General features: G+C 40.9%; 1 protein-coding gene across 4 annotated transcripts in view; it reads right to left on the reverse strand.

The window, feature by feature from the left end:
- Positions 1-10123: 10123 nt before the first annotated feature.
- The window catches only part of LOC103479018 (3',5'-cyclic-AMP phosphodiesterase 4B-like), a 70331-nt gene continuing 62399 nt past the window's right edge, over positions 10124-18055 (reverse strand). For all 4 annotated transcript variants that reach the window (XM_008433214.3, XM_008433215.3, XM_008433217.3 and 1 more), the window contains 9 exons: positions 16892-16985; positions 14959-15158; positions 14769-14867; positions 13789-13953; positions 13429-13528; positions 13142-13296; positions 12749-12871; positions 12475-12657; positions 10124-12255 (listed from right to left, as the gene is read on the reverse strand). In XM_008433214.3, coding sequence (XP_008431436.2) covers positions 11914-12255; positions 12475-12657; positions 12749-12871; positions 13142-13296; positions 13429-13528; positions 13789-13953; positions 14769-14867; positions 14959-15158; positions 16892-16985 — 1461 coding nt within the window. In that variant the 3' untranslated portion in view covers positions 10124-11913. The remainder of the gene's footprint in view (positions 12256-12474; positions 12658-12748; positions 12872-13141; positions 13297-13428; positions 13529-13788; positions 13954-14768; positions 14868-14958; positions 15159-16891; positions 16986-18055) is intronic.

Genomic DNA, 18055 nt, shown 5'->3' on the forward strand with positions numbered 1-18055 from the left:
GTATTATGTTTGAATCTAGGCTTGGAAGATGTTAAAATGTATATTTAGGATTCACTTATATTAATAACTTAAAGAAAGTCACCTAATGCAGTGTTTATATTTGTGTAATTCAATCTAAGCCTAAATATTCAAAGAAGTAGACCTATAATAACTGGAGCTACATAGATTGACAGTTCAGATAGAATGTACTCTACATATTTAACATTTATAGAAAAGTGGCAAAATAAAGCCAACTTTTAAAGAAAACCTTAGGACGTAATGTTGTTTTCAGTGTCTCTGGTCAGAAAATAGCGTTTTTGACTTAAATGCAAAAACAGAGAACTGACCGAACACACCCAAGGTGAATCTTGGTGGTGGCAGCATCATGCCATCTCTCAGTATTTCAGCCCTGCCAGAGAAATGTGCAGTAATATTTGCTTTAACTGGGGGTCAGTATGCAAATGTACGTCACACTTTTTAAAATTTTACCTGTAAAATATTTCCAGCCATGTATCAATTTTCTGTCACATAAAATCCAAAGTAAATACATAGTGTGGAAGTGTTCAAGGTGTATAAATCCTTTTGTAATTCACTCTATCTTTATTAAATATAAAACATCAAATTCTGTCAAAGCCAAGCCATAACCAGTTTTGTTAAGACTGAGAAAATATTTTTACAGACCTCCTGAAACCTGCAAAATCCCCCTCACAATAATTTAGGCCCCATGTGCCAAACATCAAAAGCCGGTCTGTGGAGCAGATAGTGTTGGAACCGATAACACATGCTGGCTTAATGGCCCCCGTGTGAACATGACTTCAAAGCAAACCCAGATCTTACGTTTTTGCTTCATGATGTCAAAAATTTCAATTCCCCGGCGAGAATCTCCGGAGGCCTCATTTGGCAAATGAAACAGATAAAAACATTCGCTCTTTGAACTTTCTGGTGCAAACTGGGAACGGGAGAGGGAAGAAGACGCAAACAGACACAGTAGAGTTGACCTATTGTTGCTAAGTCACTATTGAAACACGGTTGAGTAGAGTCAAGGCATGGCATCTTCGGTGGCGGCCTGAGCCGCACGTAGGCATGGCGGTCACGTTTCCCCTGTGACAAAGCAAAACACTGAGCCTGCAGGAACATGTCCAACCAACCTGGCTTCCCACAAGCCTAGATGGCTTCTGATTAGCATCTGACGTTTGAATTCATACTGTTCATGTTGTTTTGGAATGCAAGGCCTGTGTTTTGGACACGCTGTACTTCCCTTTTTTTCTCTCTCCAAACCTGAAAACGCGTCCACACACCGAGTTACCAAGCAGATAACAAATACAAGAAATCCATTTATCTGTTCCCAGGTGCTTATTGGAGAAAACACCCCACAGACCTACAGATCCTCCACTGTACTTAACAGTAAGCATGAAGTGTATCCTCTGTTTCATAGCCGATCCACCTGGAAGGTTTAGTCAAATCTGAATCTCATCTGACCAGATTATGCAGTTCCAGTTAACCTTCCAGGTAAAGTTGAGCAAAATTCACATTTTATCATCACTTGCAAACAAACAGTTGGTCTGTAAGTAGTGTCTAGTGGCTGTTATTAGGACGATCATTAATTGATTGATTACTAAATAAGTTGACAATTATTTCAACTCGGTAGAGACTCTGAGACTTGGTGACCCAAAGACAGAGTTTTCTAGCAGTGAACCCTGCAGACTGTGCTCTCACATCCCTCATCGTCCCGCTGGCTGAGTGTGGTGGCAAGATAAATACGGGTCCCAGAAGTTCCTAGAAAATGATAAATAAGGCATAAATTAAAAAAGGCTACAGGTACTTTTATTTCGAAGGGCTTGTTGTGGGTCCTGGTTAGTCTGGAAACTATTACAGGTTGGGTTTTTGTTTACACCATACAACTGCAATTAAATATAATGTTGTTTTAAGGATTTGCACAAATGCAATCTGTCAACGCAAAAGTTGCCCACAAGTAGGAGAAAAGTAACACATGATTTAAAAAATTTTTTCACCAAATGTGGTGAATATTTTCTAGCATCAATTTCAAACAGTGTAGTGGTCGTCATCAGGACTGCAACTAATGATTACCGATTATTCTGGCAATTAATCGGATGAATTTTTGTTTTTACATATTTTTTATTTTACATTTATTCTAGCTTTTTTTCATACAATATTGGAATCAATTCCAAATACCAATAAAATTAATGTCAAAATGGTTCCAGTATCATACTTTACTTTTGTTCTGTTGTTTCTCAACTCTACCTCAAAAGGAGTTTGCTTTGATGTGCTCTGAAAGGACAATTTTTCACACTTTGTAGGTTTTTTGCTTGTTTTTCTATTGTTAGTTTGTAATGTCCATATGTAAATTATTTAGTAGATGTCTATAAATTTCATCCAAATTCTGTTCTAGGTTTGAACAAAATAATCCAAAGGACAAACCCAAAACAACCCACCTAAATTTAAATGGAAATAAAAAGCGTCGGTATCAGTATTGATATCGACGATATTGACGATATGTTTACTTTGTATCAGATCAATACCAAAATATGCAGTATTGTATACCTGCGAGCTGTAGCTTGCAGTCTGCAGGTGTCCATACTTTACCAACTTTTGCTGCATCAATAACTCATGTTTTTGCACTTCTTTTGCCTTTTCTTATGCTGGAGATGAAGGGCCATCATCATCATCCTATGGGAAGGCATTGTCTTCACCTCCATTCATCTTCCTGTAAATTCAGACCATGTTTCCTGCTGAAAAAAAAAACAACTACACAGCATGACGGTGCTTTTGTTGTTGTTATTGCACTGCTGTTGCTAAAATGTGCTATACAAATAAACACGATTGATTGATTGATTGATTATGTTGGTCTTTTACATGAATTCCCATTAAATACAACAATGTTTGTGGTTGTAAACATGAGAAAATGTTGAAACGACCCTTTAGTAAACACACCAGAAGTAGGGTATGTTTGGATTTGGTATTCCCTTGTAAATATGAGTATGTTTCCACAGCAGGGCGGCGTGTCTTGTTTTTGTTTTTTTTCTTCACCAAATGCACATTCCTTACTTGAGACAAAGGGGGAAAAAAACACTATGGAATACTTACAAGAAACCAGTCTGACCGCCATCGCTTTTTTTCCTTTTTAGTTCAACAACAGCCACCCTTATCTGCATCCTGCATCATCCCCACACGGGGCAACGTGCAGCCCGGCCCACGTTACAGTGGCCTGATGTTGACATGGAGGGCAGTGCATGGTGCTGGCGGGGTGGAGAGCGTGGCGGAGGGGGCGCCATGGAACCTGGGGTCATCAGAATGGAGGGTGGGGGGGGGTATGCTGCAGCCTTGTTCTTCCTGTACTACAGCCCAGCAACAGAGGAAGCTGGGTCAGTGCTTTCTGAATGTGACGCTCTTAGATCCTTACTGGAATTCACAGCAGAACAATAATAGCACGCTGACTCATCTGATCACTTTTATGATGACAAGGGAGAAAAAAATAACTAATAGTTTCAGAATGAGAAGTAATAATCATTTTAAAGGAACGGGCAGAGAAACAGCAGTTTTCTTGGTAACGCCGTGGGTGTCGAGAGAAAGCTCAGCATTATTATTATTTTTTTTCCCCAGGTAAACAGATGGCAGAGAGAGCTGTACAAGAAAAGGTTAAAGCTGCTTCTTTGAACAAGTCTGGGAAAATCCAGCAGGAGGCTTTTTACTGTAAAACAGCCAGCTTATCTCTGAAACATTTTCAGCTGGTTGCGTGAAAAGGTCACCCACACAGAGTGGCTACAAACCGTGTTCGGGGCGTCTTTATAACCATATAGGTCATTCTGATTCATCACAGCAGCTTATGTGTGTTTTAAAGAAAAACAAAAGTGAGGATCTCGGGTCAGATCGGTGACCTTTGGCTGCATCAGAAGTTTACACCGCGCAGCAGCGTTTTGTTTATCTCACCCCTCTGGATGTGGTGGATTTGATGTATTCACATTGCGTAGGCCTCTCCACCCCCCTCCCCGCTCTCAGTTTCTATTCGCCTCGCCGCAGACTTCGCCACGGCAGCGTAACATGAGCATCACCTCCCACACGCTAACTCACGCTCAGACACAGCTGCAGAGACGCGCGTGCGTCGCTCCGCGGAGTCAAGCGAGGACAAATATCGAGCGGAGCAAACATCGAGAGAAAGACACGTGGGACAAACGTGGTTCTGATGAGATGTTTTTTTGTCTTGCTTTACAGCGTCAAATATTTCCAGTCCCAGTAAAACTGATTAGAATGATAAAAACAAAAAAAAGATCGGTAATCTCTAAACAGGGCGGTTTGTTGTTTTTAGAACAGGTATTAGCAACCTTTGTGACCCTAGGAGAAATATTTAATTTCAGTTCTGTTAAATAAGACATGTTTACAGCCAAAAATGTTAGAAGACCTTTAAAAAAAAAGAAAAAGAAAAAAAAAAAGGAATTTTTTGTTTGTAAATATCCGCTTATGGAAATATCTCATTTTAAATAGCATTGCTTTAATTCTGTTTGTAAACTTTAAAATAAAATCATACAACTTTTGCTGAAAATTAGATGGACATGTTCCATTTTGTGTGACATTAAAATAAATGGAAAATAGCAAAAGGACAGTTTCCAACTTAATGACAAAAAATTTATCTAATACAATATTACTGGTATTTTTAGTGTGATTCTGTTGTAGAATAAAAATGTATTACATGAAAAAAAATACTGTTTTCAGCAGCATTTGTTATTAAATTCGTTATTAAGACCCATTGGGAAAGGTCCAAAAAAACATGTTTCCTATAACATTCACTCATTGTAGGCAGAAACAGCAAATTCAAACCAGTCTGGCTGCATGTTAAAAAGTTCAACCCCTAAGCCTGATAACTAGATATGCCACTCTTAGAGGCAACAGCTGCCATCAAGCATTTGCGATTACTGGCAGCCTCTCTGTGGCAGAATTTTTCCCTACACTGTCAAAAATCATCTGGTTTTGGGTCATTGTAGTGCTGCATAAGTATGTTTGGGCTTGAGGTCATGAACTGATGGTAAGGATGGTAACGGTCCAGGAGACTTTGGTGTTCAAGGCAGAACACCCTGAAACACCAAAGCAATCCACCACCACCATGTTTGACTGTAGATTTTATTTACTTGTTCTAAAATACGAGTGAGTTTTTCCACCACATCTATCACGAGCCATATCCTTTTAAAAACATTTCAGTTTCGTCAATCATCATAACATTTGGCAAAAATTATTGGGGGATTATCAAGATGTTTTTAGTAAATATGAAATGGGTCTTTGTGTTCTTTTGGGTCAGCAGTGGTTTTTGAATTGGAACCGTCCCATGAAGGTCATTTTTGCCAAGTTTCTTTCTTATTGGTGAATCATGAAGACTGACTATAACTAAAGGCATGAGGTCTACAGGGCTTCAGATGTTGCACAGGGAGAGTTGTCGATGTGCACTTAATCAATCAATCAATCAATCAAATTTTATTTGTATAGCACATTTCAGCAGCAAGGCATTTCAAAGTGCTTTACATAATTAAAATAAAAACAGAAATAATCAGTGAGAAAGAGAGATTAAAAAAATAAAAAATAAATAAAAATAAAAAAACAAAAAACATTACATCATTAAAACGTCGAAAAGAAAGAAGAAGAGTAATTTTGCTAGGTTGAAACTCTTTCTAGACTGATATATGGCCTTAGCTTTGTTTCTCATATGTTCTGCGAAGTAGATCAGGCCATGATGTTTTCCTTTTTGAAAGCATTTAGTCTACTTTCTTGTGTCATACAGATTCTATTTAAACAATTTCTTAATTCTACATGTCTACCATTAAGAAGGCCTGGGTATGGGTTAGGTTTTTAAAGGCCAATTGTTAATTTATGATTTAACTTAGGGGTGATTAGTTAAAGTCTGGACTCCAAGTTGATTAAAATCTTGTGGTTGGACTTCAACAGAGCTCTGCAGAAACAAAAGTCTACAAGCCTCTATGCAGTGAAGCACTATACAGAGAAGAGGGCCAAGTTTCCACTTCAAAGATCTCAGAGGCTGATAAGGTTATTCAGGAAAAGCTCATCAGTATATTGCTGCTGGTGGGTTTCCTGGACATTTTGTCATGCAGTGAATTTTTTCAACGCTGCGTCTAAGTTATAGATTAATCCTTGTTAAATAAAGACTTGGTTATGTGTTTTTTTTTTTTTTTTGTGCTCAAATATTTACTGATTTCAAAGAAAGGATCCAGAAATGATTTTTTTTTTAGCTGTTCTGATATACAAAAGTCTTGAAATAAACTTAAAGATCACATAGGTTCAAAAACGGACATATCCAAATCTTTGTTATATTACTTGGAACGTAACATGTTGGTGGATGTATTTGGACAGGTTTCTTGCTCTGTTGTGGATTATGTAACTGCTGTCACATACTTGCTGCTGAGCTACTTGAGTTTTCTTGCATGCAAAGGCAAAGCCACTCTTGGAGGAACAATGGCATATCTATGGTGACTGTCTCCATGTTTGATAACTTTATGATTTGTGGCATTTCTTGGGAAGGACACATCCTGTTATTGTCCTGGCCCTGGATTTCAGAATTTCAGAGTGTGTAGTACAGAAGGTGCACACACAGGCATACACGCATACACATACATTTATCCTTTGTGACACCCCAAAGATTTTTGGGTGATTTATGGGGACTCACCTTTCACTGCATCACACACACACACACACACGCACACACACACACACACACACACACACACACACACACACACACACACACACACACACACACACACACACACACACACACACACACACACACCAGATGAAGCTGCCTCATCGGATCTCTTCCAAATTCATCAGAGCCGAGCTGTCTTATTGAGATCACTTCCTAACCCATCTGTTTCAGCCACTCTGGGCTGATCTGTGCCATCCACACACATACACATACACACATACACACACGTCTGCGACGTTATTCAATTATCCTGGAATGCCCCATATTCCTCTCTCTCTGGCGGCCAAGCTGACTTCACTTCTTACTGTCAACCTGACTAAAAACAAACAGCAGCTGCTCAGGAGAAACTCCAGGAAGACGTTTGTTTTTATAAAGTGGATATGGAGAGCACAGGTTTGTTTTGGTGGAAGTGGTTCTTTTCCTCTCTGCTTCGGTCCCGGGCTCTGGGTCCTCTCAGGGCCTGGTTGGTACGGTGCGCTGGAAACAACTGGCAGTGAGAGCATCTGGGTCCAGGTTGGGCCTGGACCCAGACGCTGCGGATACTTTTGGGATCGGTGCATGCCACCTTCACCCCACTGACGTCAGTCACTAGCACCACCACAAGGCTTGTGTTAATGTTTCAAACAAACCTGCTGCTCATTGCTATGGCAGTGTGGACCACCCCCATGGAAAACGGTAAAGTATGTCTACGCTGTTTTTAGGATAAACAGCTGCCTCTGTCTTTGAGAGAGAATGAGAATGGTTCAGGTTTCCTGTTGTCATGCAGACATCTGAAAACAACAAACTGAAGCCCACACCCACACCCACCTGGGGTCAAAATGTTTCCAAGCCAGTCTTTCTCGACACTGGCCCACCAGCAGTCAGTGGATGTGAAATAGCGAGTTCCTTGTTTATATTGGAAAGTAGGGGAGTGCAAAAGGATTCCTGAGCATTTCAGAAGAGCAGCAGATTAAGAAGAATGAATATAAACCTTTGGGATTGAACATTAGCCACAAAATGCCCTCAAAATCTGCAACCTTCCCAAATAAGCCTATGTACATCTCTAAAGGAATCTAGTAGATCTCCTAATTAATTTTTGTGTGTACCCTCAGAGATCTCAACATAAACCAACACTGAGTAGTGCATAAAAAGTGGAAATAAAAGGAAAAGTGGTTATCAAAACTTTTTTACAAATTAAAAACTGAACAATATGGTATTTGTGTTAAACCTCCTGTACTGTGATACTTCAAATAAGTAAAATTCAGCGCAACAAATTGCCCCTAGTAGTCCCCTACCTGGTAAACAGCATCCATATGAATGTAATTTAATCTCGGTATGAATGGTATCTGTTGTAGGACATCCTCAGAGGTTTGTTAGAGGACATTAGCTACCAAACACAATCATGAAGACCAAGAAGCACAGTACACAGGTCAGAGATAATGTTGCAAATAAATGGAAGGAGTATGGCAGAACTACTAACTTACCAAAACACTGATGACCCTAGAAACTGGTAGCTCTGAAGTAACTGCATAGAACCACAGCACAAGTGGTGGAATCTGTTAACAAGACAGCTGTTAGTTGTGCAATCACTAAATCTAGCCTTTATGTCAAGAAAGATTCAAGAAAATCAAGAGATTACATATATAAGATTGTGACATTTGCAGTTTGCCACAACAGATTTGTGGAAGAAGGTCCTCTATTGAGACAAGACTAAAATTGAACTTCAGCGAGCGAGAGAACAAAGATGCCATAAACATGGTACATGGAAGAAACCCCAGCAGAGTATGGAAAAGACTTTAAACTTTCATGTCTCAGCAGGATAATGACTGCAAACATCCAGTCAGAGTTACCGTCCTGGTAAGGTCAATCACATAAGGTTTTGTTGGGTTTAACAAAAAAGGAAAAAGTTCAAGGGGCTTTTGCATGGCTTTTTATGTGCCAGTCATTCTGACAGTGTGGCAGCTAAACATGTTTTTTTTTTTTTGTTGTTGAAACTTCTTTCCTTTTGCTTTGTAGAAGTCATCACGTGGAATCTGTGAAAGACATTCCTTCTTGTTAATCTTACTCAGCACTTTGTTCTGTTCATCACGTATTTCTGATGCTTATCTGTTTGGGTCAAGGTGCTTACAGCAAAAGGGAGGGAGAATGCCCAGAGGATGCTGCACATAGCATCACTATCTCCACTCTTCCTGTTTACACTGCAGGACCAGTGGCCAGGAGCACTAAGCTCAAGCCCAGACCAAAAGAAAATAAATGAGGTGTTGCAGCAAGGAAGTGACTGAAGAATGGATAAAGTTGTTTTTCCTTCTTCCTGTTCACCCATTGCTCTTCTTCACCCAGCATAGTTGCAAAACTGGAACCATGACGCAAAAACGCAAAACAAAAAGCGACCAATGGTGTGCCGCAGACGGATGGCTGTGTTTGCGCTTGGAACATTGTGGGAAACAATATTTCAGAAGATGTGTCATCATTTGTGAAGCGTGGAGGGTACGTAATGTTCAGCCTCAGCGGCTCATTAGAATATCAGCTATATTCCCAGGAAATATAACATGAATGAACACATTTTCTAAAAATCACATCTTGAAAATACATAATGAAAAAAAAGCAAATAAATCATAACCACTAAACGGGCTGGAAGCAGCCATTAGAAATAATATAGGTAGGCAGGATCAGTAAGAGTTTGATAGATATATAAAATTCTTTAACAAAGAACAAGATGTCATCAGCATAGCTGCAGACCAGGACCTGTGTCTTGTTGATGATCCGTGGTAGATCATAGAGCATGACCATGTTTACGAGGGTTGCTTGGAAAAGTTTGGGAAACTTGCCTTGTGTGTTTTCAAGGCACAAAAAACATCAGATTCATTCACATAGCACTAGAACACGTCATAAGAAAAATTCCTGGTCTTTTTTGGCGCTTCAATTTCTCAGAAGAAAAAAAAAGAACCCCCATTTATGGATTTATAAAAAAAAAAGGAATAAAATGGTAGATAAATATTTGTCAACATTCTGGATTATTCCCAATTATTCAAGTACCAAGCAAGCAAATTCTCCCACAAAACACTTAGTTCAGATTTCTGTACAATTTTAATAAACAAATCATTTATGTCAGAGAAAAATCTTATCTCTAAATAGGGGTGGACAAGATAGACTCAGAATTGTATCACAATATTTTGTGGAAGTATTGTGATAACGATGAAAATAACGATAAACGATTTATTACGTCTTCTTTAGGTGACTGTATGGGTGGTGTTATGAATGGGACTGCATTCATAAAACCAGAAACACAAATATTATTCTTTGGACACTTCTATAGATATTTATCAACAGAAGTCTGAGTATGAGACAATCATGATAACAAAATTGTTTAAAACTTTAGTAAAGGGTTGTATGATAGAAAAAGAAAAGTATTTATGACTCAATCACATCCGGACAAGATGATTCTGTTTTACATGCTCATTTTAATAATCACATAGAAAACATTTGTTGAGCACAACATATACCATTGTTGTTGTTTTTCTTTCTTTTTTAACCAATATACTGTGAGGAAAACACTGAAAAAATACATTTGAAACAATGCTAAATATTTCAGCAAATATTCCTACAGCTGTACAATGACCCGTCACCGTACACAATCTGCTGTAGTAAACGTCCAGCCTTGCCGGATCGTTTGGCTGAGAACATACAAACGTTTCTGGCTGGAGCCTCAAAGCAAACATACTTCCATGACATGAAGAGGTGGTCTGATGGCAAAATATCTCGCTGAATACAGACAAACCACCAGACAGCTTCAGTCAAACTGTAATTTGACGTGTGGTAGTGCATATAAATAATAGCAAATATACAGTAAATATTAGCAACCAATATTATCATTGTACAAGGAAAAAAAAAAGGTAATAAATACGCCGTTACTGTCGGCACTGTACAGCTGCGTGCGACGGGATTGTGCGGTTCTGTGACCACGTATTTGCACGCTCAAGTGTGCACACATTCACAGAAGAAGAATGTCATGTTATGACTACAAACTCATCTCCCCTCACCATACATCGTGGTACCTTTTAGGAAGTGTTGGAACAGATCTGCAACCAGCTGCAGGGCTGTTGGCAATTTTCAAGGTGCTGAGATGAAAAAAAAACAACAAAAAAACAACACGAGTTGTCCAAAAAGAAAAGAAGACATTTTTTGTTTTGTTTTTTTAAATCTGTGCACAATTATTCAGAGCTCTAAAATGACTCACAATTTAAAATGGATTCATGGGGAAGTGCTATTAGAAATAAGCTTCGCACATTTTAAACAAGGGGTTGTAAATTTTGATATTTGATGATGTTGCTCCAGAATAGCAGAGGAAGTTTTTAAGGATGAGATTCAGCAACACTGAAATCATCAAAGTGCTTTTGTTATTTTCCAGACGATCTTTGGATACTTCCACATTTTTCCACCCATAATCTATGTAATAGTCTTTTTGATGAATTTCAGGTAAAAAAACAAAAATATATTTGGGTTGTTTTCATGAAATTATTTGGCTTCACATGTCCGCTGTCTTTCTAAAACAGCATTCCACGCTCTCTTTGCTCTACAGTGTACCACAAAGTGCAAATTGTGCTGGGAAGTCAACAGATTTCTTCTTCTTGAGACTATTGCCAGAACGTTCGGAAGACTACGAGACAACGATGTCCTATTGTAGAAAACTGGACACATTTTACAGCTACATGAACATGTTAAATAAATTATAAAAACTCTTACAAAATGACATGGTTGTACAAGAAAACAAAAAAGGCACTTTTTTTTATCCTTTTTCTTTTTTTTTTTAGACAAGTGTTTAAAACCCCCCCCAAAAAACTACGTGGTAACAAGTAGCCTGCTGACCAGTAGTTTTTGGTTGTGTTATTTAGTCTTGAGATATTGCAAATATTCTACATGAAGATAAAAAGGTCCTGAAGTGCAAGTTTGGAAGTCTTTTTTTCCCCAGTTTGTAGATTCATACCATCTAATCCAGACTTTCGGTCTGTTAGGACTCCGATTCCAGCCGGCAGTTCTCCCTTGCTAGGGACGCAAAACATACCGCAACAGGGTTTCTGAGCCTTGTTTGCAGGGGGTTTGCCCAACATTCAGACAGGCCTTGGTTGCCAAATAGCTCCAAAAAGCCTCATTGCAGGATGCCTCCACTGCAACTAAAACCAAAAATTCAGCGTAAAAAAAACGTCCCGTTGTGGGACCGCCACGGGTTCCGGCTATGTTTCTGCGGATGAGACGTCACACGTCGTCCTTTCTGTCCCGTCCAGGTCAGAGGGACTGCCTCTACTTGCACGGTTGCTTCTGACTGCCGCGTCCGCCGGCGTGCCATCGTCCGTGGTCAGGTCGAAGGGGAATTTACTCGCTAGGGAACCGTCTTCGCCGTGTTGCCCTCCCTCTCCGTCGCTGGTGTAGAAGGGAGGCGAGGGGCTCTGGGGGATCATGCTCTGGTACCAGTTTCTGTTGTCCTCCAGCGTGTCCAGTATGTCCTGGGCGTCCGGGTGGACCAGGTCGGCCCACGTCTCCCACAGAGGGTGGACGATGAAGTCTATGAAACTGACCTGGAAGAGATCAGGCAAACGTTAGCAAAAGAGGAAATGGGCCAGGAATGTTAGTATGGTATGTAGTAAGCAAGTTATTGATTATTCTGATGATTAATCAAGTAATAGAATAAATTAGGATAATTTGAGGCAGGCAGATAATTTGCCTCGATAAATTTTAAAAATGGAGGTCCTGGAATCATTCTATGAATCGCTACAGTCCAGGTGTGTGGTCTCTACCTGAGTCCTCTCTACTGAAGCTGTGTGCTTGTCACACATGGGGCTGATCTCCATCCCCTTCTCCCGTTCCCGGTCGCCCTGGTGGAAGAACTCGTCCATGATCCTGTCGGTCCACTGCCGGTACAGATCCAGAGGCTTGGTGGGGTTGCTCAGGTCGGCGCAGTGGACCATGTTACACAGCACCTGCAGACACGGAAAGGCAGATCTGAGCATCCGGCTTTCCCCTTTCGTGGTGTTTCTAACAGACGGATGCTGGCGAAGAGCGCTCCCTCACCTGCATCCTGTCAGTGTAATTGTCCAGCAGCAGGACGCCGGAGCTGGTCACCTTCTTGGTTTCCACCATGGTTTTTAAATTCGCTAAGAGGTTCATGTGCTTGGACATGTCAGTGGCCAGAACCTGGAGGACAAAAAGGGCAGAATATGAGGTATTTCAGCTTTTTTGTCACAAAATAATCAATAAAATAATCATTCAGCTTAGACATGAAAAATAGCGGCAGGTAGTGCAAGCCAACTACTTTGTATTTAGCATCAAATGTTTGCCGCCATTCTCAAAATGGCGGCCTTTTCACAATATTAAAGGGGCAGCATCTTTTGGATGACTGATGTCCAAATAAAAATACCCGCACTGGTTTTCATTTATTAGGCGACGAGCTGATTTGTTCCTCACCATGTCTATGACCATCCTCCGGAGAGTCTGCCTCTGCTTCTTGCTCAGGTTCTGGAAGATGTCGCAGTTGTCTTCCTGCAGCAGCTTGAAGCCCACAGCCAGGTGGTGATTCTCCAGCACTGACTCATCGTTGTACATCAGAGCCAGCTCAGAGTCTGCGAATGGAGGAAGAAATTAAATACTGCTCCAGGTTTACAATGTTGCCTTTGGACTCCTCGGACCGTTCTGGCATTTCTTACGAGTGAGCCAACAGAAATGTAAAAAAAAAATCAATCACAGAAACTCACTAGTGTTGATGAGAAACTGGTTAGACACTCCTGGGTGGTCCACGTCGTGAATGGCTGCGGCGAAGATGGCTGCCAAGATCTCCAGATCTGTGAAGACCGCCTGAAAGAGGGAAAAAAAAAAAGAAAAAGAAATGAGCTTCAGCTGGTAATGAACTGGCCAGACAAGTCGAGGTAACAGACAACAATTGGAGACCAATCCTTTCATGTGTCATCGTCTCTGGCATGCGCTGAGCAATGACGTAATACAAGTCGCCTAATTTAAGACATAATAGCTCTAGAAAGGGGCGTTGGTGATGGAGTCATTAGCTAACCGCGCGGCTCTGCGGTAAGTTTGGATTCTGGCAGGTTCGGGCCACTTACGTCCAGGGCGGGCGTGGACAGCAGGATGTGCGTGGACTGGGCCACGTCGGCGGCGTGCAGGCTGTTGTGGTACGCTACATCCGAGTGGTAGTGGTCCTCCAGGGTCAGCATGAAGGTCACGAAGGAGTCCGTGGGAATTTTGAACGTGCGCATCAGGTCTCGCTCCTGAGTGTGGGCGAAGACGAGGACAAAAAGAAAATTATTAAGTTGAGATGTTTTTGCGCTGCTTTGGTGTCAAATTAAGCTTGGGTAAAGCCTGTTGGAATAAGCAAATCATTTTTTGTGAGTGTATTTTTATTTTATAAAGGGTTGGATGCATATTAAACAACTTGAATATGTTTAGTAAATATGCCAGATTTAGCCGCAGAGGCTAATTTTCATCCGTTAATGGAAGGGATTAAAATATTTATAATTAACAAGAATGACAACATTCATGACCAATGATTTATGAGAAATATGAATGCATCACTAGGAGTACTGCAACTTACAGTAAATATTTATAATAAAAATAAATGTTTAACCAATTACTGACATGATAAATTAAAAGGAGTTCAATAGTATATATTTGCATATTATGTTTTGAATTTTGTTTACAGAGACTTCACAATCCATCGCATTTATGGTTCCGGCTGTGTTTTTTTTTTTTCTACTTCTGTTTTTCTGTTTCTATTTTTTGTGGGGTTTTCCTCTCCTGTTTTTGGTTTGAATATTTAAAATATCTCCCAGTTCTAGTGTTGGGTGTTCTTCACAAAATTAATTTCTATTGGTCTTTGAGAAGGCAAATTTACTGATATACTGCTTGAAAAGGGTCTCAAAACAACAATATTATCATTTAATTCAATAATGACTGGGACCATTTATCATCCAACAAAATTAGTAATCATGGCCAGCCTCGCTAGAATTTTGTTGATTTTATATACAGAAAAAAATAAAAAAGTGATGAGTTTGCCATATTGAGAAAGTAGAAGACAGGAACTAACCTGAAAGATTCTGTACATGACGCAGGTGAGCGGTCGGTTGTGAGAATGCTCTGCCACTTTGAAGATATTCAGCCCCCACTTGTTAATGTCCTCCAGGTCCTGTTAAATAACACACAAGTTCACATCTTTAGTCTTTCTTTTTAATTTACCTTGGCCTAATTTTAGCTAAAAACACCTGTAATTTACTTACTTTTGAGAGCAGCTCTTCCTGGTCTGTCTTGACCCCGAAGCGGTTGCCGACGTTTCCCAATATGCTCGACGTGTGGTTGACCTTCTTGACCCCGCTGATCTGTGTCATCATCCCGCCCTGCTGCTGCTGCTGGCTCTGCTTCCTCTTCCTCTCCCTCACCTTTTGGACCGGACACGGAAGCTCCAACTCGTTCTGCTTATCTGTGGAAAACACCAGAATGAGGAGGAGAAGAAGAGATGATTAAATAAACAATTTAAAAGGTGAGAGGTTGTTGCATAAACAGTTGTTTTGTCTCCACTAAAACTCCCACTGACTGCAGGAAAAACAAAATTAAAATCAAAAACTCCGAATGTGACGACAGTGCTGAGATTAAATAAAAGCCGTCGAGGCTTGTTAATGAGATGTTTTGCCACATAATATTCTGGCGGTGCGTTCTGCGAAACGAAACCTGGAGGCGACAACAGTTCAGGGAGAAGTGGAAAAAAAACGGCTCATCCTCAGCCGAGATGCTCTGAAATAGAGACGTAAATATGAGGGCAAAGACAGGGTGAGTGATTCAGTCTGTCTGTCTGCCTGCTGGCTGACAGCGCTCACATGCTGCACACAGAGAAATTATTTTTGATGATCATATTCACCGCAGCAAAAAAAAAAAAAAAAAAAAAAGAGTCTCAGCTACATCCTCCACAAAACCCAGGAGAATGATGTGTTTGAACCTGACGCATGTCAGATGCACTGCAGAAAGAAAAACCCTTCAAAGACAAGCGGAGCTCCGCTGTTTCCTTTTTGTTGGTTGAAATCCAACGAAAGTGCTGCTGGTGACTAGAATCTGCTCTGAAGCTGACTTTTTGTTTCCTGACAGTAAATGCAATAACAACAACACTCTGGTGTGGAAGCTGTTACTGCAGGAAGAAAACTCAAAGTTAGCTACTTTCATTATATCAGTGTTGAGATGTGCAAAGATGTTGCTTTATCGCTATAAGAGGCTGCAGGAGTGCGAGAGAGAGCAAGACTTCTACTCTTACATAGGCCTGTCGCCATGAACAATAAATCAATTAAAATAAATAAACATTCTGAGAGGCAATTTTGTTCATCAAGAGTTCAGCATACATTTTATTTGTTGTTTATTTATTTTGCATATTTAAAATGTCTTGCAATTCTAGTGTTCAATGTTAGAAATGAAAGTCTCTTGGTCTTTGAGAGTGTTTTTGCATTACTATGCCAACTATATTGTTGTTTTGAAAATGCTTTCAAAACAATAATATCGCTTATCACGATAACTTCTGGGAATACCAGCAGTATTAGTTATCATGACAGGCCTACTCTTTCACACAGAGTGACGTTGCATCTGGTTCTGATTTATAATATTGTCACCTTCTTGAAATAATGACCCAAATAATTTTTTGCCAAAAGTAATACATATATATTTTTTTGCCTAAATCATCTTTTGGCAAAAAAAGACAGGTCGTTATTTTAGGAAGGTGACGATATATAGACTGGAAAACATCTAAAATTTTTTCCTAACAGTTTTCTGAAGCTGTTAGGAAAAGCTTACGTTTCTTTGTTTTTTCCTTCCTATTATTGTCGACTTAAAACAATGTTTCAAAGAGTTGTACAGTGTCTGCAGACTGCAAGCTAATAAAGGGTGGAGGGAATTCTATAGGAGGTTAGTTGTGAGTCATGAAACACCGCTCTGCTTTTAAAGACTATGACCAGTGCTGTCCTCCTGTTGAATAATGCAGCTTCTCTTCTAACTCTCCCTGGTCTCAGCAAGAGGTCTTCTTCAGACCGCATTCGACTGGTTTAACAAGACGTAGGGATCACTTTGAGTCACCTTATGACCTCTAGCTGTCGCTGACTCTGTTATTCCTGACTGACGCTGCCTCACAACGCTCTGATGATCGCTGCAGTCGTTGTGTGATGCTGCAATGCTTACCTAAGAAAGTGTTGGAGATGTACTCCGACACTTGGTTGCCTGAGCGGCTCATCTCAGACAGGTGGTTCAGTTCTCGGTTCAGCATCCTCTTGAACTAGAAGAGAAAAGACAAGAAGAAGAAGAAGAAGGAGAAGATGAAAAATTGCTCTTACTGCCAATATGCGGGTCTTGGTTAGTATTTGCTGTCAAAACCACAAAGTGCAAAAATATAGACATGTAGCCATGCGGTCAACTGGTATTTATGCGCATTTGTTCGTGCCGCAGTCTTCTGAATCAGTGGGAAGGGATCTGTCGGACGCATTCAAACCGAATCTGGCATGTTTATCGAACACGACTGTCTGACGGAACACACCTTAATGTATCCCCAGGACACGGAGAACAGGTAGTTGGCCTCAGGCATGGTGCTGAGCTGTCCAGAGCCCCTGGTGCTCCCCAGCAGAAGCAGCGAATGCTCCTCTCTGAGTGGACCCCCAAGGCAGAGCTCAGCCCTGCAAGCCTGGCGCTCCAGAAGCCACCCAAACCACAGGGGGGGAAAAAAGACCCAAACAAAAAAAAACAATGCGCCGTCTCCAGAGGAGGGCTGCTGCGGCAGCGGAGCCTCTACATCCCAACCCTCTGGACGCGCCTCCTCCCAGACGCATCCATTGTCTTCAAGGGAGACAGTGACGGAATCCCCCAGGAGACCTGATCGATGTTCCTATTCCAGGCGTCTTCTGAGCGTTATCCAGTGACGAGCTGAGGATGGAGTGAGACTTCGCGATGGGAGGGTGGCAAAAAGGCAGCTGGGGCGATGGGGGGAGGGTGGGATGCTCAATCTGCAGAGTCCCTCACGGCAGACCGAGTGAAGAGTGTGGCGTCTCTCTCCGTCTTTGCCTCCCACCCTCGACTTAACGCACAGCAGTGTGAAGCGCTGCAGAAAACGAGAGCTAGGAGAAAATCCCCTTACATCTTTCCCTCTCTCTCTTTTTCTTCCCACTCCCCCCTGCTCTGTAACGCAAAACAGAAGCAGCGCACACTGCGCAATGCAAGGCTTTCCCAGCAGCAGACTGCTTTTTTTGTTTATTTGATACATTTTTTTCCTAATAAATCTGATTATTTATCCAAATTTTCTTTTTACATTTCGTTCCTATAAAGAGGATCGAATCGAGATGAGATTCAGGAGTG

The sequence above is a fragment of the Poecilia reticulata genome, chromosome 17 (genome assembly GCF_904066995.2).
Source record: "Poecilia reticulata chromosome 17, P_reticulata-male-v2, whole genome shotgun sequence".
Lineage (NCBI taxonomy): Eukaryota > Metazoa > Chordata > Actinopteri > Cyprinodontiformes > Poeciliidae > Poecilia > Poecilia reticulata.